This window comes from Paramormyrops kingsleyae, chromosome 6 (assembly GCF_048594095.1).
Source record: "Paramormyrops kingsleyae isolate MSU_618 chromosome 6, PKINGS_0.4, whole genome shotgun sequence".
NCBI lineage: Eukaryota > Metazoa > Chordata > Actinopteri > Osteoglossiformes > Mormyridae > Paramormyrops > Paramormyrops kingsleyae.
In genome coordinates this window covers 32,143,818-32,166,485 of record NC_132802.1, presented here as the reverse complement: position 1 = coordinate 32,166,485, position 22,668 = coordinate 32,143,818, and the positions used below count along the sequence as shown (strand labels likewise).

Here is a 22,668-nt window from a genome sequence, read left to right as displayed (position 1 = left end):
CTGCCACAGAAGTGCAATACCATGGACCCATATCAAAAAGCAAGATTTTTTTTGCTTAGCCGGACAACTTGTCGGATTTAAGGTACCTCAGTTTAAATGGTCTTTATCTTCGTTCACTTACAATTAACCCAAACTACCGTAAATCTGAGAAATAATCCGAATAATCATGAAATCCAATTCTAGCCCGGTTAAATGCCATTGTTAGCAATATCAGTTAACACCTTACACGCAGTGCTTTACGTATAAAACTCCGTAGCAACACGTCTACAGATAAGTTGGATGGTATAGTGTGTGCGACCGATTTAAAGAGCCGCAAATGAGAAGTAGTGCTTAAACTGTATAAAACTACAACTTTCCTTTCTGTTGCTAAAGGGCGCCGAGAAATGGAAGCGTGCATGTCGTCACTTCCGGCTTCAAAACTCCGGGTTAACAGAGACATTTCAGGGATTTTGAGTCATTCTGCCCTGCAGATGGGTTAATTGCGTTAAAAATTCAAATCAGATTAATCATGATGATGGATTAATCTGCGTTAACCCGTTAATTTTGACAGCCCTAATATATGTATACACACATACAGTATTTACACTGGGTAACCAACTCCAATCCATAATCCTAAGAATAGTCGTTAACGAGACAGTAGTCAAAACACAGGTAAGCAAATACACAAGCCGAATAACCAAAACCAAATTGAAAACCAAAAGCGCGAGAGTCGAGAGCCAAAAACAGGTCGTAGCAGTAGGTCAGAAAATACAATAAGCAAAAGTAAAGCAAAGACGGAGCATGAGCAAAAGCTGTCAGATGGGGTGTTCAGGCGTCTTTTATAATCTGTGGCTGGAGAGGCGGGAAACGGGAACGAGGTGATGACAACCAGTCCATCCAGTTTTAGCATGGCTTTCGTGGTGAGAGATGGAAAATGTGGAACCGGAATCGGCAGTCTGGCGGAACGGGATCTGAAAGAGAAAAAGAATGGATACACATACCCACCCACACGCATACGGATGTGACAATAGTGAATTGGATTCAGCTCTTGTGGAGGAGGCCGTATAGATAAGAATGACTCAGACAAGCAGTCAAGGATTGTTTAGAGCAATACTTATTTAGCCAACACTAAGTGGCGTTGGGGTGGGCTGGGAGTCTGAATGGACCATGTAAAAGTCTTCAGTTGTTGCGGTGGCTGCAATGGTGGTCGATGCTGGTCATGGTGAGAAACCTACACTGTCAGAAAAAGGTACTATTTTGTATCTTTGCTTGTCACTGGGGCTGTACCCTTAAGGGTCTGCCAATTGTACCTTTAGCTGTACTTTTTAAGATATAGAAATGGACTATTGGCAGTATATTAATGTAATTTCCTTAAATTAGACTAAAAGATACATTTACCTACAGCTAGGGTACAATTGGCAGAACCTCAAGGGTGCAGCCCCAGTGACAAGGTACAAATTGGTACTATTTTCTCTGACAGTATAGGTGGACACCTGTGGTGAAGGGAACTATGAAGTTGAAACACTTTTGTAAGCAATGTCCTGAGATAACTAAAAGGTACCAACAAGCTAGAAAGGCTGCAGCAAAGGCGGTCGTGAAAGCCAAAGCTTGTTCATGGGAAGAGTTTGCATTCAGTCGAGGTAGCAAAATGCTGATCAAATATTATCAAATGGTGAAAGAACACTTTGATGAACTCCACTGCCCAGTGGGTATGCCCTCTCAACAGGAGGCAGTGTTGGAAACTTCTGGTGGATCACCACCCCACTATGGAGTTCCTCAAAGTGCTTGCAGCTATTGCTACAGTGGGCAAAGGCCTTCATATTAGAAAGACTGCAAGAATAAATGAAATCCATCCAGGGATGTTAAAAGAACTGGTTGTTGTTGTTGACAGGTGATGTGCCTCTTCAGTGTTGTATGGAAGAATGAAGTACCTCTGGCCAGGCAGACAGGGGTGGTGGTTGCATTTTTAAAATAGCGTGAGTCATGCTTTTCTGCTTCCCTGAGAAAGTCTATCCCCAGGTTAATAGGCTCCACCTGATGGTCAAACCTTGGTTTCAGGAAGAAGAATGATATTTCCTGATTAGCTATGGAACAGTAGACCACTAGCTTCTCCTTTGCATGACTGTGTGCTTTGTGGACACAGAGAATGCCCCAGCTCATACTGTGGCATATGTAGATGATATGTTTCTAGTGGCACCTGCTCAAGACCTCCCACACACTGTTGAGTAGTTTGTTGAGTGTGAAAGGACGGGGATGAGCATCAGTGCCTCCAAATCTGAGTCCATGGTACTCTCTAAGAAGAAAATGGATTGCTCCTTTCATGTGATTGGGGAGACTGCTCTTAGTGAACAAGTTTATTCACCTTGAGCTAGGACTGGACGATATGGCAAAAATTTATATCACGATATATTTCTTAATTTTGGTCGATACGATATAATTCCGATATCGATATGGACAATATTAAAAAGCCTCAGGAAAAAACTGCCGAGGACACGCACAATGGATGTCTGCAAACTGAATTTATCTATAATACCTCCAGGCTCCTCCTATTAAAATTATATAATTTTTTTTTTTAAATAAAAACAGAACAAAAAAAAAGGTTCACTTTTTATTTGTATTTAGCCTTTACAAACAAGAAATGTGAAATAAACTATCAAATAAATAAAACTCTCAGACTCAGCTTATTAACAATAATATATTTCCATTTAAACTAGAACAGGCTGATTATTCATATACAGTCGAACCCGGTTATGTCGCCGGCCTAGGGGGTTGCCAAAAAGCGTCGAGATAACCGATGATCGAGATAACCGAAAACCAATATGGCAGCAATATATTAGCATGTGCTTGAAATGTATTTATGTGCATTAATAACTGAGAATGTACATGCACGGGTTTTTGGCATTGCCGCGATTTGTTTGACGCGATCGGCATGCTATAAATATGTACATACATCGGGGCCGGTTCTAGACATGCATATATGAGGGGGCAGACAGAAATGTGAAGGGGGCACATGGTGGCGACAAAGGCGGGAAAGGGGTGGGGTGGTGCTCTGGATAACTGTTTTTGTCATGTAATTGGATTGCACTTTGTCAGGCCTCTGCCCTAAGACCTGTCCAACTTGGGTGTCCCACCTGAAGGCTAAGCTTCTGCTGGTGTAGCTCTTAGGGTCACTGAGGCATGCAAAGCCCCTGACCACATAAGGTGGCAATCCCTCAGGGGGAAAACCGAAAAGTAAAACAACAAAAAATAAAATAAAATATTCCTCATCAGATTAAAAACAAGACATTTACCTTAATTGGATGGCCTATATCAAACATATTTGAACCCAACAAAACACTTTTCACTATTGCCAATATTACCAAAACTAAAAAGGGTAGGCTAAGTTATGAAAAAGAAAAAATCAATTCACCGAGTCTTGAAATATAAAACTGAAAAATAGGATCGGTCAGGGTTCATTTCACTACATGTTGTACTTGTTATAACTATGTATGTGACGAATAAATAATCTTGAAATCACAACGAACAAGTCGCTCAATGAGAATGAATGACGTAACCGACTGGCTAAGCTGCTTCTAGCGCCAAGATGGTTCAAATGGTACGATCCACACTAGGGGTGTCTAAAATCGTTTTACATAACCTCACCTTGTAGGAAAATTTTATCTTTCTTAAAAAAAAAAAAAAACAAAAAAAAAAAACAACAAGAAAAATGTTAATACCCCCCCCCCCCCAAACTGCTATTTTTGTCTATTTGGGGGGGGTCTTGATCGGGGGGTACAGTACCCCCCGATCAAGACCCCCCCAAATAGACAAAAATAATTCGAACCATGATCTCACTAGTCGCTATGATTTTGACGAGAGAGATTGCTGTTTCCTCTAGACCTTCCGCAATCACGCAGCTCATTTCGCCCTGCCCTGCTTACTGAGAAACTGGCTCATTTGCATACTAACAGTGATCGGATGTTTAGCTGGGGGGAGGGTGAGTGGGGGATCTGCCGAGTGCTGCGTGAGCCCGCGCACAAACAGAACGCGGAGGGAAAGAGCGAACAAGAAGTGAAACTTATCATCTCGTTTGTGCCTTTTTCAGTGGATTTTTCAGCTACTGTAGTAAATCTTGTCCATATTCAGTTTGTGGGTAATTATTATTTTCTTCCTCAACTTCTAAAAGTTTGATTTAAGGGGGCAGGACGTTTGCTTAAGGGGGCGTTGCCCCAGCGTAGAGCCGGCCCCGACATACATGTTGGCTAACAAAAGGCATACCACCAACTAACAGCAGAGATTTACCAGTATACAATAAAAACCACCGTCGTTTCTTGATACAAACCTTTAGTTATATTCTCCAACATTGAAAACACAAAGATCGCTCACAAAATCACAAAAAACCTGCGGGGTGTACTGTAGTTTGTTTTTACAAAAAGCTAACCAGTGTCAAAATTAAATTCACGAGTCATTTCGCTCTGACACAGCTCTGAAAAGTATCATACACGTGGTTACTATGGTTTCTTTACAAAGTCTAAAATGCTTTGTTGCTTTTGCCTTTAACAGTCTGCTTGAAAACAAATGCTTCAATATTATTTATGCTGTCTAAAAAAGTTTTACCTGGATCACGTTTCACAGCTGCGTTGTTCAGCAAATTACCATGCGAATGCGATTTGAATACGCGCTGTTTAGCACTTGTGATACATTTTTAAAAGCCGGTGAATATATATAATATTCAAATGTATATCGAAATATCGGAAATGTGTTTAAAAATCGTATCACCGTTATCGAAAAAAATTCTATCGCGATATATATTGATATCGAATTATTGTCCAGCCCTACCTTGAGCTCATGTTCATGGTAATAGGGAATGTGAAGTTGACAGGTGGATTGATTTGCTGACTTCAGATTTACAGGCCCTGAGGAGGTCTGGGTTGGTAAAGTGGAAGTGAAGTTAACTGGTGACGAGTGTTAACTGGTCAGTCTCCCTCCTTGTCCTGATCTGCGGTTTATGACCAAAAATCAAGTTAGCGAGTATTAGTGGCCAAAATAATAAAAAGGTCCTCCACTGGATTACTGAATTCACTACTCATTGCAAGGTGAGGGGTTTTAAATCTGGAGAGTTTTCAGAATTGGATTTGTGAGTTCAGAACAGATTTGTGAGGACTTATCAAAGTGTCTGAAATGTACCATTCCAGCCTCTCCTTCAGTCTGCTTGTTGGGTGACTTAGATGGTGTCACTACCGAGATTAACACAACCCACATGGCTTTCACCGCTTTATGCATTGCTAAGAAGACTGTCCTCATGAACTGGAAAAATAAAAATAACCTTAATATCAACCAATATAGAGAGAGTTTGCTGGACCATATTAGTCTTGATACAGCTTCTGCCGCCACATTAGACCAATCTCTCTGGGCTCCTTTGATCAGCTCCATCACCTAGTGGCGGTGGGGGGTCGCAGGTTTGTCCCGCTTCGGTCTTTGTTGTTGGTGTGGGGGGGGGGGGCCTATGGGCTTGGGGTGTCTGGGGGGGGGGGGGTTTCTGGGGGGGTTCGGCGCTGGGACTGCGGTCCTGGCCTGGATGGGGCTTTGGTGGCTCTTGGGTGGCGTCTTTCTGGTGGCTGCATGCAGCGCTGCTGGGGTAGCCTGTGCCGGCGGACGTAGGGTACCAGCCTGGCGGCCGTGCTGCTCCTGGGTGGGTCCGGGGCGGGCTTGGGGTTCTGGGGGCGCTCTGCCTCCGGGCTGGGGTTCCGGCTGGGCTGGGGGGGCTTGGGTCCTGGTGGGTGGGTCGCCGGGGTGTGGGCTGGCGCGTGCACTGGGGCCCGGCCCCGGCGCGGGGACCTTCGGCGCATTGGAGGGGCTGGGGGCCTCTTTAGCTGGTGGGGAGGTTGTTACCATCTGCCCGCAGGTGGTCCCTGCCTTAGGGGTATCCACTCTGCGGGGGTGGGGGGGAATCCAATAGAGTAGGAGAATGGACCCAACCTGGGTGTCTGTTGTCTTATGTAGTCTGGGAGTTGACTGAATGGTGGGGTGGGTGTAGTTTTTCCCTCTGTGGTGGGGTCTGGTTGGCTGCCCCGGGCTCTGTGGTGCCCGGTGGTGCCGCTGCTCTGGGCCCCCGGACTGGATGGGCCTCGGCTCTCCCGCCCTGGGTGGATTTCGGGGAACGGGGGTGCTTATGGGGGTCAGCGGGGGGGCTGGCTCCAGAGGGGGGGTACTTTGCCCCCCCCGATCCTTTCCTCCCCATCCCTAAATGCTTCCCTCCTCCTGCTCCGTCACCCCAACACACATATAGGGCTTTGAGGTGCAGGTGCGTTGCTGGGATGCAGGGGAGGTATTCCTCCTCTGTCCCCCCGTGGCCACCTGTGTCTCAATCACACATCACAACTTAGACACTCTCATTACTTACTCTCTCATGACACATACATTTAGGGCCTTGGGGGTGGGCACAAGGAATGGCGTCCAGAGGGCGGTCTGTTCATTCAGCCTTACCTCTGGTGCCAGTGCCCACTTCTCAATTTTAAGTTGCATATAGACATTGAGGGTTCTGGGGAGGGGCCGAGCTGACACCAGCTGCTGATAGGCAGAGGGTGGTTAGCACCATGCCCTTCCCCTGTTTTAAAGCACTTTAGAACAACACGCACCAACACCACATATGAGCGGGCGGAGGGAAGCATGGGGTCTTTTCACACCCCCGTTCTCTGTTCACCATCTGGGGCCGGGGGCTGGGAGGAGCTGGCCGTCCGGTCGGGGTCTGGGCTGGTGGGCTTCTCGGCTGCTGTGGGGTCCGGGGTGGTCTTCTTGTCCCCATGCCAGAGGAAAAAAGGGATCCATCTCCGAGGTCTGGTGGCGGATTGCCCCTCTGGGGGCGGTGGTGCCTAGATCTCGGAGTATAGAGTATATATGGGGAGTGTGAGTGTGTGTACGGCGTTCATTTCTGTGTCTTCATGTTGGGCGAATGGGTGAATATTTGTTTATGTGTGCATGAGGGTGGGAACGTATGCTTGTGTATGTGTGTGCCTGTCTGTCTATACGTATGTGTCAGGTTGGGTCTTAGACTCCACCTGAAATAACATCTCAGGCTCTATTACCCCCCGCCACACTCCCTGCTGGTGGATGAGGCCCCCGGCCGCCAATGCGTTGGTGGTTCTCGATGTCTGGGGCTGGATGCTCTGGTGTGTGCTGGCTCACTCTCGGCGGTTGCCTGCCGGGGCCTGGCCCTTCCGGCTCTGTCAGGGCCCTGGCTGGGGGGTGGGGGGGCCCTTGGACCTCTGGGCCCGGGGTCCGGTCTGCCCTGGTGTGGCCGGCCACCGGCGGGGCCTGCGTGCTCGTCGCCACGGCCCCCTGGGGCTCCTGTGATGTGGCTGCCGGATGGCCCCCCTCCGGAGCGCTCCTCTGCCCTTTTCTCGGTGGGGGCTGCAATTGTCCCTGCGTTGGTCCTCCTGGGGTTCCCGTGCCCTGGGGGGCCTCTGGATATCTGGGGCCCGGGTCTCCCCCGTGTCGACTTCATGTCCTGGGTGGGCGGGGCTGTGGCTCCCCACACACACTACTAGACAATTACTTGGAGAAACCTTAGGAACAACAGCGCGCTGACACACAGGTGTGCACACAGGTGCTCACGGACACGTGCTCACGGACACACACTGTCTTGATCGGCTGTTGTTTCTGGGCATGGGTTGTAAGGCTGGTTGTGTGTGCTGTTCAACAACATTTAACGTTTGATGGTCGTTGTGATTAGTACAGATGTTGTATGTTGTCTTTCTCTTTTCAACAGACATGGAAGCAGATTATCTGTTTTGTTTTTTTCTTGGGTTTTTTTTTTTTTTTTTCTTGTTTTTTTTTTCTGTTTTCTTTCCATTCCTCTCTCTCCCTCTCTCTCTCTTCCCTCCTTCTCCATTGTCCCCCCCCTCCCTCTCCTTCTTTTGAGGAAATAAATAAAAATATAAAATAAAATAATAAATAAATAATAATAAAAAAAATAATAAATAAATAAATAAATAGATACAGTCCCCCGCAGAGGGGGGGTGGAGGAGGGAATATAAAAAGAAGAAAAAAAAAAAAAAAAGAATTGGTCTGCTGTTTCTTCAGATCAAGAGGAACCAGCTAAGGGTGTATTTTAAAGACGTCTTACAAGGATGCCACCTGGACAGCTGTCAAGGGTGATGCCCCACAGGAAACAGTGGAGGGATCTCCCAACTGGTTTGGGAACTTCTAGGGATCCCCCAGAATGAGCCAGAGTTTGTAGCTATGGAAAAAACATCTTGTCTGACCTGCTTATTGCTATGAGAGTTTTGCTGCTGTTTGTGTTTGAAGCTGCTTTTGCTGGTTAGAACAGTGGTCAGGCGAGATTCTTCTTGTTGGAATGACCAATTCGGACAAGCTTAAGTAAGTACTGCTTCTAGTCATGACTAGATGATACACCATGGGATTTTGCAATGAGGAAATCTCTGCTGCAGCTGTCAGGTTGTATTTTCTGTCAGTACTTTTTCTATTCAGGCTGGAAACTTTCCATGACATTATGAATGTTATGCTGTTATGCAGACCTCCTGGGTCACTAACAGTAGAGTGTTGAGTTTAGAAGCATGTGACTCCAGATGGCTCTCTCTGTCTGATAACTCTCTCATGAACTCTGCAATAATGCCTTGGCTGTCTGGCTTCCACACGGAGTTCGTGCCTGGGGTCACACAGCAAGAATTTGGCTACGAAGCTGTGTAAAGTCAGCAAAGCCCTGTGCAGCTACTACAAGCTGTTGGCCATTATCAGCATGCTGTAGTATTTATTTATTTATTTATTTATTTTTACAACCCATGAAAATAAATGTGATCGAGAGACAATTTTGTTTTGATTTACAGTTCTGCTTTTTATTGGATTTTATCCTGCTCCCTCCATGACCATTTAAGGATGTATGCAGTCCATCAATGCTTGTCATGCAGCTAAAGATGATTTGATGGGCCTTCCAGCCCTTTCAGTTAGGTGTGTGTGTGTGTGTGTGTGTGTGTGTGTGTGTGTGTGTAAAAATCTTTTACAGTTATTAGTGGTTGGAATGATACAAACAGCTAACATGCAGTAACTGGTGCATTCTGTTTTACTGATTTACCATGCTGTGTGGATTTCTTTGGAAAATGAAAAATCCTTTTTTGTTTATTCATTTAACAGATGAATGGATATATGAAATAGGGCGGTGCAGTGGTTAGCACTGTTGCCTCACACCTCTGGGACGAGGGTTCGAGTCTCTGCCATGTCTCTGTGTCTGGAGCTTGCACGTTCCACCAGTGTCATTGTGGGGCTTCTTCCGGGTTCTCTGGTTTCCCACCACAGTCCAAAAACATGCTGAGGTCAATTTGGAGTTACCAGATTGTCTGTAGGTGTGCATGCATGACTGACTGGTGTGTGAGTGTGCCCTGTGATGGGTTGGTGCCCCATCCTGTGTTGTTCCCTGCCTTGCACTCATAGCCTCCAGGATAGGCTCCAGACCCCCACAGCCTCGAATAGGTAGTGCTGCCAATTACAGCTATTTTCTATAGAATGCACAATACAGTTTAATCTAATGACTATTTTGCCTATCGGTCGATTTAATCTAAACAATTCATTTTCCTCCATTTAAGTTAATTTTATTTTGACATCAACAATCTGTATGTCATTGCACGGCTTTAGATAATGGACACCGGCTTTGTGGCACTATACTGACTAGGGCTGCCACTATTTTTCTATGAATTAATCTGTCAACTATTTTACCGATTGGTCAATTTAACCTAAATGATTACTTTTCCTCCAGAAAATGAAAAAGACAAACTGTATGTGATTGCAGGGCTTTAGATAATGGACACCGGCTTTTTGGCACTATACATTTCAAATTAGCAGTTTGCCTAGTATATTAATGAGTAAAAAAAGTCCCAAAAGCATAAATTCAGCATATCCTTATACTTAACATTTTCGGTTAGCGGAGCACGCCACATGCAACTGTTTTATTATACCATGGAAGTGATAAACACTGAAGACGCGGTGAAGAAAGGGACAGCTCAGCAGCCATGACATCTTTTAAAAGAGGAGATATTGTGGATAAATAAGGTAAAAAGATGATGGTGTTGTGGTGGTACTTTTTGCAGTTTAAAGTCCGGCACATTTTTAAATAAATATAGTTTTGATTTCAGTTCATTTTTGTTTTTGTTTACAATAGCCTAAACATTTTCTCACTTATTGAATGGAAATTCTAAGGCAGCAGGCAGACAGGTTTATGGTTTTACTAATGAGTGTATTCAGCAGCTACAAGGACAAAAGAAATTTAAAAAGCTCTCCATACTAATGAGAATTAAATGAGAATAAACAACGCTCACAATGGTCACGCTTATTCTGGTGGTTTAGAATAGCACCTGTGTGTGTTTTTTTTTTTTTTTTTTTTTCTTTTTCTTCTTTTCTTTCTTTCTTCTTCAGGTGCTCATGCATATTGCTAGTGCCTCTGTAGTATGCCATCTAAACATTGCACAGTGTACAAACTATTTTTTTGTTTTGTGATAATTTGAACAACCCACATAATTATGTAGTGATACTGAAGGAAACCACTCATAATATATTAGAAATCAAAAAAGGAGTTTAATTAAAAAAAAATTTAATAACTATGTGTCTATTTAAAATATTGATGTTGACGCATTTTAAGCATCAACGTCATTGACTATATTGACTAATTGCTGCAGCCCTAGACAAGTATTTACAGAAGATGGATGGATGGATATAGGAAATGTAAACCCAGTAAAAATGAGGCAAAGATTATTATGACCCAAGGTCACATCCCAGAAAAGTCCCGGGTCTCCTTCTCAGTAAAGTGTTTCACCTTGTTAAACTGTTTGATACCTCGATAAGTAAAAAGAATTGAACATTATACTATGTTGTTTCCGCCCTGCCAAAAACAATGGTTATGGGGACTCAAAAACTGGATGTAGGGAGTAAAGTAGAAAAGAGAAAAAGTGGGGAGAGGCAGTAGGATAGCCATCGCCTCGGGGAGTCGGGCTCTGCCTGCCTGTCACCTGGTCGTGCTGCGTCACCGCGGCCCCCAGAAACCCGTGTGTCGCCACAGGTGTAAATGCCAGTATCCCATCTGCATGGCACTGCCGGGCTTGTGGGCGGGAAGACCATGGCAAACCCACACTGCCGGCACTCAGTCCTACCGCGCCAGGGAGTTCTAAACTTCCGATGGGGAGGCTTTGCTTTAACAGCTTTAAAACCAGAGGGGAAATAACTCGCCGCCATGTCACCTGAAAGAATAACAAGGTCAACCAAGTAAGCAGCATGTTCCAAGCTTGGCTGACTGAAGCAACAATTGGATGCCAATTTCCTTTTTTGGTACAGTTGGTAACAACTTAGAGACAACAGAACCCTTTCTGTCTCATCTCACTCTTTGATTATGAAGTGCTTCAGTGACTTTCACTTGGCTTTCACTCCATTACAGGGAAGAGAGAAGCAACGTTCTTTACCTAAAGACCAAGATCTTGAGCTGGTTTTCCTTTGTGGCCTTACAGCTTTGAAATTATCGAAACTCTAAAACAGTCCTCAGTCCACCGACTTGACATTTTCCTGTTTGCTCTGGAATATGTGTATATCTTGTTCCCATTGAGTTGCCTTTTCTCAGAATTATCAAAATAACCCATTAAGGCCAAGAATCGTTCTTGGCACTAGAGCCATTCTCATTTCTTTGTCGCTAAAGTAAGATGAATAATTTTACGTGGTTTCCTGAGTCTCACAAGTGCATTTTGCAGTCAATTTAATGGCCCTTTTGGTGCACTCAAATACTGGAGAACGATTGTTTTCTTTTCTCCAAACAGGCTGCATTTATCCTTGATTCCTTCACTTCACACTCTGACCTGAATAAATTGCTTTTCATTTTGCCACCACTATCTACTCCATAATTAAAAAAAAATACCTTTTACCTGTTCTGTGCTTAAATTATAAGTCAAAATATGTTGATGGTTATAATGGGGAACATAACCTTTTGTACTACACGAGTTGCACTGGGCTACCTGGAAAGTTTTTGCATCATAAAATTACACTCTGCTTCTCGTTTAAAAGCCAGTTGTGTAGCATCACGTTAAAACCCTCTTGAGTGTTGCTGCATTACTTCTAGAATCAGCTTGAATTTCTTTTGGAAAATGCCACTAAAGACACCGAATGTTGACTAAGGTTTGTGGGGTGTTCCTGTCTCTGTTCATTTTCAATGGCATGTAACAGCTGTTTTTGTTACACACCCAATCCATGAAAAGACCAGGGTGAGAGAACTGTACTATGCGTTCATTCCAACTGTGCTCCTTTCAACTGTGCAGTGTATCTTATGTGCAGTACTGCCTTCATGGAAAAGGATATCTAATTGCTGTCAAAAGTTAGTTGATCACTGTATGTGACTAGGCTGATGTCGTGTGATCTCACCTCCCTCAAGGTTGGCCACAGGGAGAAGGTCCTTGGGAAGGCATCCAGGATGAATGAGGGTCGGGCTATAAGTGAAATGGTACGAATATTTTACACCATATCATTGATCTGTTTTTAATTGTATATTAATTGTAGTAGAAGGCAGTGACAGGAGAGACTGTAAGTGTGCATTATATGAACAGAACCGAAGGAGTACATGTTTGTAATCAAGGTGCACATAATTATGGGCATGAAGTCCTAAAGAAGAATATAGAAGCCAGATAGATAGCTTAGCTGATTCAAGTTAAAGGCAGTTTAAAGGGAAACCAGGTCCGGCCAGGAAAGGTGAGAGGAAGAGACCATGTCAGCCTCCACTTCTCACTCCTGCTGCACGGTAGGAGAGCCGTCACACCATCGGCGGGGCAGCGCTCGGCCTTGGCAGGTGCGTGGCCTGCACCCTCGGAGGTGCTCGAGCAGCAGCTAGCCAAGACTCTGCTGCGGTCAGGTGACATCACTTTTTGTGAAATAGGGAGCTGCTGTTGTCCCAAAAGGGAAGCCTTGCAGGCAGTGATACTTTTGTTGACAAAAGCTGATGCAAATTGTCAGTGAAGATTTTTCATTAACGAAAACGAGATATATACAATAAAAATGTACAATGTCAAAAACAATATGTATTGACGTTTTCGTCAACGATTTAAAAAGTAGATGAAAATGTCAAGCAAAGACTAATTTGAAAATGATTCAGTGAGAAGTAGCATCTTTAGTGTTGATTGTAGTTGCACATTTTGGATCATGTTGATCTAATTGGCTTCCAGTGCATAAACCATGCAACCAATTAGCAAGTGAAAACCATGCAGTTCTGTCTGTACAGTCTGTCTGTTAACTGTTGTGCACTTGTGTCTGTGTAGCAGCCGAATACAGGTAGAAGGAAACGTACTGACATATGGATAAATTTCACATTTGATGCAAGAAGAAACAAGACTCGTTGCAAACTGTGTAGCCTGACACTGATGGGTAAAAACACCACAAACTTGAAACGCCATTTGCAGATTTTCCACCCTGAAATTCATGCCAAGGTAAGCACACCTTTCATTAGTTGTTTTATTACATGATAATACTATGTTATCAGTTTATGCAAGTTGCTGGTGTTTTCATTAAACCTGAAATGCAACATAAGATACTCCTAGCAGCAATGGGGGGGAAAAAACTTTTCAACCATTGTTTAAAGAATTGAATGTTGCTCTGTGCAGGATCCAATACCAACATGTCTAATAATGTTAGCAAGCAAATATTATGGTGGAGAGGAGGTGTGTGTGTGTGTGTGTGTGTGTGTGTGTGTGTGTGTGTGTGTGTGTGTGTGTGTGTGTGTGTGTGTGTGTGTGTGTGTGTGTGTGTGTGTGTGTGTGTGTGTGTGTGTGTGTGTGTGTGTGTGAGTGAGTGAGTGAACTGGAACTTGATCCCACCCGCTTGTCATCTACACAGTTAAAGAAGAGCCCCTTTGACAGGAGAGGACCGCAGAATGAAAAAAGCTACTGCATCCCAGCAGAATATTTCACCAGCTCTCCTGTATGTTGCTAAGTACAAAACTTATTCTAAAGAAACAAATGGTTGCTTTTTCTTATGTATTTGAAAAGTTAACTGCCATGGCCTGAACTAGGTGTAGATGTTCACATTTTTGATAGATACTTGAGTTTCCTTTATTCATGTTCTGAGGGCTGGTGTTTTCTTTAAATAATGAATGAAAATGATCATATACATCTTTTGTATGAGACTAGGGGCGGCACGGTGCTTAAGTGGTTAACACTGTCACCTCACACCTCTGAGCCCTGGGTTTGAGTCTCCGCCAGGGTTCCGTATGTGTGAGTTTGCATGTTCTCCCTGTGTCATTGTGGGGTTTCATCCTGGTACAAAAACATGCTGAGGTTAATTAGAGTTGCCCAATTGCCCATTGGTGTGCATGTGTGAGTGACTGGGATAGGGTTAGGCTCCAGACACCCTGCGACCCTGAATAGGACAAGCGGTTTCAGAAAATGGATGGATGAGACTATCATTAAGTAAAACATAAATAAAAACTAAATTTAAAGTCCATATAAAGACGTTTTTGAATAGGTGCAATGTTTCATTTTGCAACCTTTACAACAGTTAAATCTGTGTCTTAATAGGCCGCATGTTCGATCCTAATGCCATAGTAACAGCCTTGCATGTTTTATTCAGTATTCTAGAGCAGATAGGCAGACCGGCCTGTGTTTGTACACAGCAAATTACATTTTACATTGAAAATGATGTATTTGACTCTGTCTGTACCTGTTAGATTTCATTGACTGCATCTGTAGATTGGAAAGATGTTGGCGTGGGAGGTAGTGCTATCGTTCGGCAACCAGAGGGTTGCAGGTTCAAGCCCTGGTTCCTCCTGACCCCATCAAATTGTCCTTGAGCAAGACACTGAACCCCAAATTGCTCCCGGTGTGCAGGTTGGCGCCTTGCATGGCAGCCTTCGCCACTGGTGTGTGAATGTGAGTGTGGATGGGTGAATGTGAGGCATGTATTGTAAAGCGCTTTGAGTACTCGTAGGAGTAGAAAAGCGCTATATAAATGCAGTCCATTTACCATTAATGACTAAATATGTTGTAATTTTCAACTAAATTAGCTAAAACTACAATAAAAGAATGAAATGACTAAAATTTAACTAAAATGAAATTGCATTTTCCTCAACATACTGCAACTAAATCAAAATATTCTGTAAAAATGAACACTGCTTGCAGGGTTCGAAACATGGTAGAGGTTAGTGATTGTTTTGTGAGATACACAGTAAGCCCTCGTGCATTCGCGCTTCGTGATTTGTGAATTCACAGATCCGCGAAAATTTCATTGGAACCATCTGCGAAATCTTCAAAAAACCCTACAGAAGTGTTTATGTTCAATTTTCGTAGTAATTTATAAGTTTTCATGCTTTTAAGTGTAAAATTGGTAAGAAAAAATTAATATACAATATAAATCGGTTAAAAAATCCCTTAAAAAAAACATGGCTTTCTTATGGAAACATTCCTTTTTATGTACATACTGTACTGTACCTTTACAAAATGAATCCCATTCACAAAGTTTATTCCCTTTGGAACTGTCATGACCTGTTCGTCTGATTCTCCTGTGTGCCACGCCCCCTCATCTACCTCGTGTAGAATCCCCGTGTGATCAGCTGTATCGAGTTGCTGTCATTAATACTGAGTATTTCAGTCTACGTTTAAGTATGTTTCCCAAGTGTGGTTACTATCGTCATTTTCAGTTTGCTGCCTGTTCCGTTGTCCTGCTTGTCTTTACCTTTTGATTAAACCCCGTGTTCCCCGATTCCTTGCGTCCTGTCCCTGCTTCCCCAGTCCGTGCCCCAGCAGTATGTGACAAGAACGCTAATGGTTGCATAAATATTAGAAAATAGTTAATTTACTATTTTGTAATAGTAAGTACATGTTAATGTAAATTCAGTGCACAAAAATTATACATTTCTAATGTTTACGTAAATAGCAAATGGTTTCCCTCTCGAGACACATTTGCTATAAACACTGAAAGGGTTCCTTTTCTCGCTTTACCTTACTGTGAATGCAAAAGAAAACGGCAGCCAATGTCGCGTTCTATGAATTAGTAGGGGTACCATTAGTATACTGTACTGTAAATGTGCTAGTGTGACAAATATCCGTTAGGCGATACTGTACTCTATTTTTACATCAAACATTTGTTTTTTTAAAGGTAATGTATTAAGATAACTTTTAAATGAAATTAAAGTTTCATTTAAAGCATATTTAGGGTTTAAACTATAGAAATAATACCATTTTTAGTGACTCTACCAAACATCCGCAAATCCTCCTCATTCGCGACGGGTTCTGGAATGTAACCTTGCGAATGTCCGTGGTCTTACTGTATTTGAAATCTCCTTGCATATTGACTGTCATAGAGCACGTCTGTGTCTGTTTATGCCTGTTGATGTTTTGGAGAAAAACAGCAATGAGCAGCTTTTACTGTGAATTTTTGTGAATAGTTCTAGCATTTGGGATTTTCCTTCAGTGTGTCAGGGCTGCATATTTCCATCATATGATCCTGAAGTCACAATTACACAGCTATAGGCAAATTAAGTTTTCACACTTTTCAAATGAATCAGGATTTATTTTTTGCCGTTCTGAGGTTGTTCTGCTCTTTCTGCTCGTTTGCAAGCCCCCACAGAGGTTGCAGAAGTGATGGGGTTCAGCCGCCTTAGATTAAGGCGTGTAATTGCTGGCATGTCTGGATGTGCCCACCTCCTCTAGCTCCTTCTAAGAGCTTATCTGCCTCGGTGTGGTCAGGCCTCGTCGTCCTGCTTTTAGCTGCCTTGGTGTGGTCAGGCCTCCTCGTCCTGCCTTTAGCTGCCTCGGTGTGATCAGGCCTCCTCGTCCCGCTTTTTATGTGACATAGGCCTCCTAAATTTTCCAGTTGGGCCATTATTTCCTCCACTTAAGTCTCAGCTCAGTAGTGTAAGAAATTCCCAAGATGTCCAGAAATAATGTGTCTTATTGGCTAAATGTACATTTAATTTCATTATTTAATGTTTTTGTCTTTTAGAAGAAAACAAGGAAAACATCAATGCTTCTAAAAAAGCAGAAAGTATTGGTGAGTTGGAAAATTCAGAATTACCATATCAATTGCCTTCCTTGTAAGGCCGCTTTAAACCTAGTTCATACTTTACGCTTTCCGTGTGCACTTTCGGTCTAGGGCCGGTCGTCCATGCGGTACCTTGTTCTCATACTGTGGATGCAAATGGTTGTGGTCGGCGCATGCGTACTGCAATGATATTCCTCCAGACCAGCAGAGGGCAGATCTCTTATGTCTGAATGAAGCTTACGCAAAAGCAGGATGACATAAGGTTTATAACCGCAAGTTTCAAGTCTTCTCGGGTTTTAAAACAATAAAAACATAACTTTCTTTTGTAAAACTACTTAACTAATGTTGGCTTTGTCTCGCAAACAATTTGGACAGTAAATATGTTTAATATTTACTATTTACCTCTGCTTGGCCATGTTTCTCACTGAAAATACTATTCGATTCGTGTGATTAAAATATTTTTGGATAGAAATCAATAATAAGACATAGGTGGAATATACGGAGCCCTTAAAAGGTCAGGGTGGGAAAATATTTCTTGAAATACTTTTGTGTTTCCTCGCAATAGTTTTGCAATCCTACTACACTTCCCCACCTGCTTTTTGCTGCAACTTCATGGCAAGGATAAACCTAAATAATGTTTGTGTGTGCACTTCGCGTTTAATAGCCTAGTTGTCTTGTTTAGTTACTGGTAATGAATTGACACAGTGCAATTATTAATAAATCCGTATAAAAACACATATATGAATGTTACATGGTGTGCATTGTCCCCCATAGATTAATGCTTAAAGCACACTTAACTGGACATGTCTGTAGCGTTTAAGCTTTTACTTATTATAATCGATTAATTATGATTAGTAATGGAAAACTATTGTGAGGGATCGCAAAAGTATTGTGAGGGAACGTAAAACTATTTAAAAAAATATTTTGTCCCCCTGACCTCTTAGGGGCTCCGTATATCATACCTATGTCTTAATTATTATTGATTTCTGTCCAAAAAGCAAGGTTTATGCTAGACATGAAAATCTGAGCTACACGCATACCGACCTCATCCGTCCGCAGCCAGCCCCTGAGTGTGATGTTTACGTCACATTCCCTTGTCCGCAACTGAAAGCGCATGCAGAAAAATGAAGTATGAATTGGCCTTCAGTGTAATGACATAGGGGAAGATTACATGCACTGATTCAATGAACAGTATGGCAGTGGCAATACAGAGAATGTATTGATGACCAAACTTACCTGCAAAAACAAAAGGCAACTTTCAAATAAGTACCATCCTACCATTGGCAAATGTCTCATAATGTTGGTACCTGTGATGTGCTCCTTAGTGCTGTCTAAGTGTCTTAGTGCTGTATTAGTGGTGTCTGCTTAAGCTGGACTCTTAGATTCAGTAGATGACCGATGTTCGTTTCTTCTGTTCCATGTGTGTGTTCCCTCAGAAAACAAATGCTCGCTGCCTGGTATACTCAGAAGCTAAGAGACTCAAAAAGGTGAGGGAACATCATACAGTCAACCGACAGTCAGTCTTTTTGCTCCTTCTGTTTTCTCTCTCTGCTAAGATCAGTGTTCTCCTGTTAGTGAAAGGCTTGAATGCAGAAGATTTGAGAGAGTTATTGCACTGGATGATTGTGAACAGCATAAGACTGGGTAGGAAACAAAATGTTCTTTTTGTTTTGCAGCAATACACCATTTCTCACCACAGTGAATCTGAAGGTTTTCTGTTGGACTCTGACAATGCTGAGGTGAGGATTGGGGTGGCTTCCTGCTTTCCGTTTTTCCCCAGCTTCTTCAGTCTGATCAAACAGAGTGATGTGGAGCAGTACGAATGGGTTATGCTACCTGAAAACCACTTTCCCAGTACCACGTGGAAATTTTAGTTAAGCAGTTAGTGGAGCAAAGGTGACATGTTAACGATTCACGGTAAAATCAAAGCTTGTTCTACAGACTTCCTTCAAATATTTTCCCTGTCTTGTTGCTTTTCCTCTCTTCCTCCTCGTGGCTCGATCCTTTACTCGCCCTGTGTCAGTCTCCGCCAGGCTCCCCTCAGGGCCGGAGTAAGAGGCACAGCCGGCGCAGTCGGCGCGCCTGCTGGAAATGTGACGCCTGTCTGCGCACGACGGACTGCGGCAAATGCGACTTTTGCATGGACAAGCCCAAGTTCGGGGGCAGCAATAAGAAGAGGCAGAAATGCCGCCTGCGGCAGTGCCAGAGCCAAGCCATGGTGAGCGGCTGCTGTGCGGATGCTGCACGTCGGTCTGGAGACACTTAAGAGCGATACGGCTGCAGAATTAGGGCCAATCCATGTGAAATGAAGGCCCTGTTTGGGATCGTCTGTGAAAATAACCTAGTGTTTAAAGGCGGGATTGTTTTTCAGAATCTGAACCTCAAAGCACATTTTTGGGAAAAAAAACTGAATAAGTAATGGGGGAGTGTGTTAATTAGCATGTAACCATATTGGCTCGTCTTTTCCGAAAGTGCTAATTATCCCTTTAATGTCTGAAGGGTGAGGTGTATGTTCTCACAGTAATGCTGTCAGGAGAATATTATTCTCATATTTGGATTCATTCACACTGAGAATTTCAGATCTTCTATCAGATCATTTCGTGACATTTGTATATATGCACTTCTTCAAAGTTGTAGATTCTGTCCGTGAGATCTTTGTAGTTGATATATTTTCTCCCCTCTGTGTGCGTGTGTGTGACAGCGCCACCTGCTGCCCCTCCAGCTTGTCCAGTCTAAACGCAGGGGCTGGATGGGTCGCCGCAGGAAGAGGGCAGGACGCTCCAGGAGCAAACTGAGGAAAACCTGGGAGGACTTTGGGGTGACTGACAACGACGGCAGTGATGAAGACTCCGTGGGAGGCCGGGCACCCAGCATGGAAGATGAGCAGATAAATGACAATGGAGTGCAGTCTTTTGGCAGCTATGCTTCCCAGATGGCCGGAGTAAGCTGTCCATTTATTGGCTGCAGCCCCTTTTCGCCGTGTGCATGTAGCTGCTTCCCGCTAAGTGCTGGTTACCAGCTTTCTTACGCAGCTTTTCCCGCGCAGGCGATGTTTGCGCCGAGCTTCGTTCCCGGCTTCGGCCGACTCGACACGGAGGCACTCTACATCAGCAGCTACCCTCTCCCCGTCCAGGCAGGGCCTCCGTCTCCCATCGGGCTTCTCCCAGGGCTGCATGCCGTTGGGCGTGAGAGCGGAGGGAGGGTCAACCTTCATGTCACCGCTGGAGGATTATCGCAATGCTCACAACGTTGTTGGCTGATGTTTGTTGTGGGTCCCCCAGGTGCCTGACCCGCTGCTACTCCCTCGCCAGGCTTGTTACCAGGGTAACAGTGGAATGCTGGAAATGATGAAGATGACTGACTTTGCTTCCAGGACACTGGATGCTGAGCAACCCCTTCCTCCTCCAGTGAGTACAGGGGACTCCCCAAATCCATCACTGCTGCATGGTCAGTCTTGTTCCGCTAAAAAATGGATGTGCTGTCACAGCTGGCACCTCCTGTGTCCCCAGGGCTCAGAGGCGGTCTTTAACCCGGCGGCGCTCATGCCGGATGCAGCTACTGGAGCTCAGGGGCTGGCGGTGGGTGACGACGTGAGGATCGTGGAGGTGGACACCGGGGAGGCGGAGGTCACGCCTGTGGTGAGCTCATGGCTCTTCCTCCACCGCCGCCACTGGCCTAGCATTGCGTGAGCCCGGCGCTCGATGACCATGGCTTCTCTGGTGCTTTGCAGATCACCGAGATTTTCAGCCTGGCTGAGAGCAGCCCGCTGGATGGTGGCGTGGACCAGGAGCTGCTGAGGCTGCTGGAGGCGCTGCGGCGCGCCGTGCTGCCGGCCCACTGGGTTGGCGTCATGGTGACAGGCCCGCGGCTGCAGCTGCTGCAGTGCTCCAAGCTGTCCACCATGGCCGACACCGTGCTGCACATCGAGCCCGACTTCTCCTACCACATCAGTGTGCAGGAGCTGCCGCTGCTCCTCACGCACCAGCTGTATGAGGCCCACCCTTCCCGCCTGGCCTCCACGACGGAGGTGACCTCTCTGCTCCTGGACCTGGAGAGCTACTCAGTGTGTCAGGGATACCCCGCCTTCGAGATTCCCCACCGGGAGCCGGTCCTGCACATGCGGGCGGCCGCCTGTGAGCTGCTGGTGCTACAGTCAGAGGAGCGCTGTGACAAGTGTGACGTCACCTCTCTGGTTCTGTGAGGGATTGGGGGTGGGGGGGGGTCATCAGGGATGTTGCCTCCCTTAGCCTCTCTCAGGGCCTAAAGAGAGTAGGGTTACCTCCATGTCGCAATGAGCCAGTGTTCATTTTAATTTTTTTTTTCTTTTCCACATGGTAGCCCTGCAGGAGATTTCTGGAGGTCTCTGTGTCACCTACTGTTACTACAGTTGTGTTTCTGTGGTGCTGTATATAAACAGGACATTGTCTGGGGCCATGAATAGAGAGGTGATTTTTAAACCAGATGGAAATGCTGCTTGATGTTGGGCTGCTTACTCTGTCATAATTCTTACTACACATTAATGTTGTGTGGGGTGGGCTTGGGGGCCTTGTAAAGATTAAGCTAACTACCTCTCTGTAGTTTCCTTCATTATTTTTCTGTCTTATTATGATACCACAATACATACAATGTGCTCCTCCTTCCACCTAATTTATTCAACTTTGTGCATCTTTTTATTTCTTCAGAGCAGTGAAGGTCAGGAAATTGTTTTAAAATGCCACAAAAAATCTATATGCAAATTTGGATGCAGGCTTGCTTGGTTTCCGATTTAAGTATGTAACAAGCTGTACCTTATATTCGATATTAGGGTAGGAGATCCTTTTCTGTTGTGTAGCATTTATAGCAGCAGTAACTCAGAAGTATTAAAATACATTCCTTGTTTTTTACCTAATTTTTCAAACATAAAATAAGGTGGGCAATCTGTCTGTTAATTTCCTTCCCCCTTACATGCTGCTTGTTGATTCTGAGCTTCCAAATCTTTCAGTTTTGGTTTGGAAATTTCACAGCATAGAGACTAGCTCTAGGAATACTGGACCAGCACTGACTTTTAAAGCATCCAGCTGAGAGGTCAGTATTCCAAGCAGCTAATCTGCTCCAGGATTTTGCAGTGAACCAGAGGGGTTGTTGTACTCCTGTTCTTGAGCATTGGTTATTGTAGACTTGTCAAAGCTAAAAAAAAAAAATCAAATGTCCAGTTGATTCTTTACAGTATCATACTTTTTATAGGAGCAAATTTTGGTTATTCTGAAGAGTTTACATTGGGGAAAAGATCGCATGGATAACTGCTATTTTGTGCTGAAACTCTTGCCTGAAATGGCTCTACAACACAAATACTAAAATATCCTAAATTTTCAAAAATTAATTAATTGAATCTGGCTGTCATGGAATCATGGAATCCAATATGTTCAACATTTCTTGCGTGTGATTCATGAGTTCGGTACCTTAGACTTCCAGAGGCTTTTTTACCTCAAAGCAAATAGAACTTTTAAAAATGCTGTGCATAGTAATTTTCTTGTAAATACCAATGAACATGATTCTATTTAAAAAGTTTAAGTTAAATTGATACACTGGATAATTGTTTCTGGTGTTCTGTTGCGAGGATGCCATCACATCGGAAAGCGCCAAATGTCACTCTTTCTGCCTTTGTCCTTTGTTACCAGATTACTGTTTCCACCTTTTGCATTAAATATTATCTTTACTTTG

General features: G+C 44.1%; 1 protein-coding gene across 5 annotated transcripts in view; it reads left to right on the top strand.

The window, feature by feature from the left end:
* The window catches only part of mbd1a (methyl-CpG binding domain protein 1a), a 61,808-nt gene extending 39,140 nt beyond the window's left edge, over window positions 1-22,668 (top strand). For 4 of the 5 annotated variants that reach the window (XM_072713056.1, XM_072713055.1, XM_072713059.1 and 1 more), the window contains 12 exons: window positions 12,377-12,445; window positions 13,254-13,421; window positions 13,828-13,911; window positions 16,930-16,977; window positions 18,405-18,455; window positions 18,645-18,707; window positions 18,992-19,186; window positions 19,670-19,909; window positions 20,015-20,101; window positions 20,250-20,375; window positions 20,478-20,606; window positions 20,699-22,668. In XM_072713056.1, the coding sequence (XP_072569157.1) occupies window positions 12,377-12,445; window positions 13,254-13,421; window positions 13,828-13,911; window positions 16,930-16,977; window positions 18,405-18,455; window positions 18,645-18,707; window positions 18,992-19,186; window positions 19,670-19,909; window positions 20,015-20,101; window positions 20,250-20,375; window positions 20,478-20,606; window positions 20,699-21,169 (1,731 nt within the window). In that variant the 3' untranslated portion in view covers window positions 21,170-22,668. The remainder of the gene's footprint in view (window positions 1-12,376; window positions 12,446-13,253; window positions 13,422-13,827; window positions 13,912-16,929; window positions 16,978-18,404; window positions 18,456-18,644; window positions 18,708-18,991; window positions 19,187-19,669; window positions 19,910-20,014; window positions 20,102-20,249; window positions 20,376-20,477; window positions 20,607-20,698) is intronic. The other variant, XM_072713058.1, reaches the window with a different exon arrangement.